The sequence below is a fragment of the Camponotus vicinus genome, unplaced genomic scaffold (genome assembly GCF_025532165.1).
Source record: "Camponotus vicinus isolate PSW18456_S1 unplaced genomic scaffold, iyCamVici1.0 SCAF_2, whole genome shotgun sequence".
Classification (NCBI taxonomy): Eukaryota; Metazoa; Arthropoda; class Insecta; order Hymenoptera; family Formicidae; genus Camponotus; species Camponotus vicinus.
Genome location: NW_028141956.1, coordinates 18,052,292 through 18,057,218, shown reverse-complemented (window position 1 = coordinate 18,057,218; position 4,927 = coordinate 18,052,292). Strand labels below are relative to the sequence as shown.

General features: G+C 32.9%; 1 protein-coding gene across 1 annotated transcript; it reads left to right on the top strand.

The window, feature by feature from the left end:
• The first annotated feature begins 1,315 nt into the window (after nucleotides 1–1,315).
• LOC145966498 (uncharacterized) lies at nucleotides 1,316–3,364 on the top strand. The gene has a single exon (XM_083090596.1). It carries the CDS (start codon nucleotides 1,316–1,318, stop codon nucleotides 3,362–3,364), a length of 2,049 nt encoding a protein of 682 aa, XP_082946722.1.
• The last annotated feature ends 1,563 nt before the right edge of the window (nucleotides 3,365–4,927 follow it).

The following is a 4,927-nucleotide window of genomic DNA, read 5'->3' as shown; positions in this document are numbered from 1 at the left end:
ACCTGACCTGATAGTATGCCATTGGGTAACTTCCGGTGAAATAAATTTCTCTAAATGTGAATATTGTCTAACTCCTCTAGATACCACTCGCTCTATCTTTCAATGTTCTGAATGCATATTTTCCTACTTTGAAAGGGCAATATATGAGAGGAACCATGGAAGAAACATAAATAATCTAACTGCTTTTGCTTTTTGCAGGACTCACCAACAAGGGGTATACGCTTAAAAAAAAAAAAAAGAGAAAAAAATGTGTCCGCCATTAAAAACCAAAACATCCATCCATCCGCTTTTAAAGGATTCATTTTTTAATAGTTTTCGCGTAAACTGTGTCATTATATTAACTCACGATATTCTAAGTGACTCAAACTCTTACCTTATCTGTACAAATTGCTATAACCCCACAATTTATAACAGAGTTCTTACAAGATACTTTCATACATTCCAATATGGCTCAGTGCCCTTGCAAAAATGTCGTATTTGCGGTCAAAATTGTTATAAAAGCCGACCAATTATCAAATGTATGAAATGTGTTAAGGCTTATTACCAATTTTCCTCATTTATAAAGAAAAAGGAAGAAAATACTTACAAACAGTTAGTCGGTATATCAGTAGACTCTTCCACATTAAGAATAGAATATGGACGGGCCGAAATAAGGACTGATCCAAATGACCCGGAAGTCTTGGAAGAAATAATTTCTTCTCAATAAGTATGTACTGATTATATTACAATAATTTTTATATATTTTAGGTAGCAAAACAAGAAATACCAGTCCTTGTTTTGCTACCTAAAATATATAAAAATTATTGTAATATAATCAGTACATACTTATTCAGATGCCTCATTTATTGTATCTCTAGTTAGCACAGGCATCCACAAATTATAACCATTAATTATAGTTACACACATATATATATATACGTGCATAGTAATAATAACAAATATATATATATATATAAAGGAAAAGAAACAAAAAAAAAGGGAAATAATAATAAATAGATATACATAAAACATAATACCATATAATTACGAACAAAATATATATATATATATATATATATATATATATTAAAAACAATGCTATAAAGATACCTATTATGTATTCAAATTTTTAAATATAGAATTTTTTTTTGCATGGAAATATATACACTTATATATATATGTCTATACAATTATACTATAATCACAATATGCTAAGCGACAATTATTCACTATTAAATATCCATAAAATTGTATTGATCATTCAAGTAATCATATAACATAATATATATATATACTGCTACCACATATACTGAAATCATCATTATTTCAGACCACAATGACGCCTTTAGTCCTAATAACCTTCTTATGCGAAACCGCTGCTCTTATCGGATTCGATTGCGGAGGACAACACCTCAATATCACCGCTGTCTCTTTACTTGATGTTGGCGAATGTGACTTGAACATACGAAAACCCAATACCACCGATGTTCATATTCAACTATTGCAATTGTCCGACTACAGCTATACGGAAGTCATACAATGTAAAGTGGAAATATCCAGGAATATATACCATTGCGGCATGCATTCACATATCTCTGCTGTTCACAATGGAAGAGCCGATTATGTACACGAGACTGGATACACCCAATGTTTGAGAATGTTTCAAGACGGAACCATCAAACTCGGAGACAACAATCTTGTCGCCGGCATAAAAGCAAATCAGACGACCTATCGGAGTATCACTCTTGTAGGCCGTATACAAGTCGATGGATATTGCAAAGGAGCACAATACAATGATCCATATGGAACATGGGACGATGTAGTCGTCCAAGCAGCTGTAAAAATATCATTAAGATCTTCCTATGTTCCCATACAGTTAAACACTGGGAAGATCAAACTAAAATCTGGAACTATATGTGATCTCATTGACAGCTTTTGCCTAGACGCTGACGATGGGTATACTTATTGGAAACCAATACCCACTACTACTTGTAATTTCCAACAATACGATGTTCTTTACGAAGGACCTGCAAATAAAATTTCCGAAGATCACTCTGATGTCAACGCTCCAGTCATCTACAGCCTAGTAACACAAGAAATCACCTTCGCTTTAATGAAAGCTACAGAATTGCCTCTATGCGGATACACTCTCTTACGCACCGAGCATCCGAAATTATTTATCCTGGAAGCAAAACCAGGAAATACCTTCGCTAATCGAGGAATCATCCCAGTCAACAATCTTGACATCTTTACATACATGAACTCCAAGTTCGTGTATATAGAAAAACACGTCAAACAACAGATGACTTCTCTTTACAATAATGTCATCTTGCAAAAATGTGAACTAGAAAGACAAGTGATTACCAATGCCTTGTCTTTCGCTACACTCCAACCAGATGAATTTGCCTATCGATTAATGAAAGGACCAGGATATATGGCTGTTACCACAGGAGAAGCTGTACAAGTAGTCAAATGTATCCCTGTTGAAGTAATGGTCAGAAAAACGGAGGAATGTTATGCTGAACTTCCTGTCACGGTGCGCAATCATTCTCTCTTTCTTACACCCAAGTCAAGAATCATCACCAAAATCGGTAACGAAAGAGAATGCAGTGTAGAACTTCCTACGCTGTACAGAATTGAGGATACATGGGTCCAACTCACCCCTAGTATTCAGGTTAGACAGCTACCACCTCAACAGCTAAAACCTATGGCTGCTCTAACCTGGAGATACCTCACTCCGGGATCCTTAGCTACCAGTGGAATCTACTCCGAAAAGGACATAGAAAAGCTAAGAAATCATATTATGTTCCCAGCCGAAAAGCCAGCTTTACTCAATGCCGTTGCTAGAGGACTAACTGGCCACTCCATGAACACTGAAGGAATCTCAGTATATAATTTGCTGGATGAAAATTCTCTAAATAAAATTGTCGAAAGCACAGCCTCACGGATCTGGAAAGGATTCATAAACTTTGGATCAGCCACAGCAGGACTTGTCGGAATCTTCATGATCATCCGCTTAGTCAAGCTTGTTATCGACACAGTCATCCATGGATACGCTCTCCATACTGTATATGGTTGCAGCCTTCATTTAATCGGAGCCCTGTGGAGCTCTCTTGCAAACCTGCTACTCCATCTGGCACGAGAATCTTCTAAGAAATCTGGAGATGATAACCGAGACGATCAATCACCTGGCAGGGGAACGAACCTTCAAACCTCCAACATCGATCCCACTGCGCCTCCGGAAGTAATCACTCAACAACTTCCTCCAGCCAAACCTCCAAGGACGATGAGACCTTGCCACGAGGAAAACGCCAAAAACGTAAATATGCCTACATCATATACAAACTTAAGAGACCGCTTAAACACTTTAAATGAAGATATCTAATCTCCCTAGACCAAAATCCTCCGAAAACAAGTGGATTTTGTTCTTATTAGGGGGGAGGTGTTACGTCCCGCAACAAAAATTTTAAATATTACTTTGTAGTATAACATCAAGAATTTATCATCTTATATAATTTTTAAATATTACATATATTCACTATAAATTCATATCACTATATATATATTATATATAATTTGCCGATATTCATATTATCTAGTTATCCTATATAACTAAAAACCTAGTAAACTACCAGTGCTAACCGAATAGCTGGATTTACAGAAATATGTTAATCGAATAAAATTAATATATTTCAACTTTATTCAGGAAAGAAATAGATTTGAAATCGTGTTATTAAAATTATTTTGAATAATGCAAACTGTGTTAAAAGCGTTCGCGACAAAATTCATATAAATCATTATATGAAAGTTAGCAGAAAATTTATCATTTCAAATATCTATTAATATATATATATGTAACCAAAAATCTAGGAAAATATACTATATTACACCTGCAGTAATCATGCATGCAAAATAATTATACATTTTAAATTAATTACAGAAAAGTGAACATAACTGTTATATAAAACACTATAATAATTAATTCCTTTAGTCAAAAAGAAGACAATTTAAAATTCTATTTTTAAATTCAAGCAATTTATATTGTTAGAGCAAAAATATCGTAACGGAAAATACGTTCATATAAGTACCTATACTTACTACACTGTAAAATCCCATAAAATTCCCTTTACAATAATATACAGAAATATTTACGGACCAATCAAGCACCTCATAAAACATAACCCTTCTCCTGGAAATTATAAAATAATATTAGAAACAATTTATTTAAAGACTAAGTAAAAACACTTTTAATTATAAAATAATACTTACCTAAAATCTTTTAACGATTGATCTTATCGCCCTATACGGATCACTTCGATGGACGATGTAACTGGACTGCCGTAAGTGGGATGCGGCTATTGCAAATTTTGAAACCTGGAAGAAATATAATTAAATTAATATTTGGATGAATTGAGACATAACCTGTGGCAAAAATGCCAACAAATATCCCGAAAGCAAGTCTACACAGAAGGAATATTAATATAAAAGATCAATAAAAAAATTATCAATAATAAAAGAAAATTTATAAAATTAATTTTGTGCTCCAAAACAGTGTAAAAACATTTTGTAAAAATTACATTATTTAATTAGAACCAACATATCATAAGTATCTGCAAACGATGAAATTCATTTGTACAAGAGAAAAGTAACTCAAAGAATTTGTTGCTCGTTTTAAACTATTAAAAATCGACACTTTGTCGGCACAAAGCTTAAAATACTATATATACATATATTCACTATTAGAAAGTAATTTTTCTCAGAGTCTTGATATCTGAAAATTATAATAAACGTATAAGAAGAGTTACTATAAGAATTATTGAGTAACCCATTTAAAATATAATTCATACTTACACACTTTTTATAACCCTATATAAATATATATATATATATATATATATATATATCCTCTTCCTAACGATATAAGACAGTTCGTCATAAATAAGTAGCA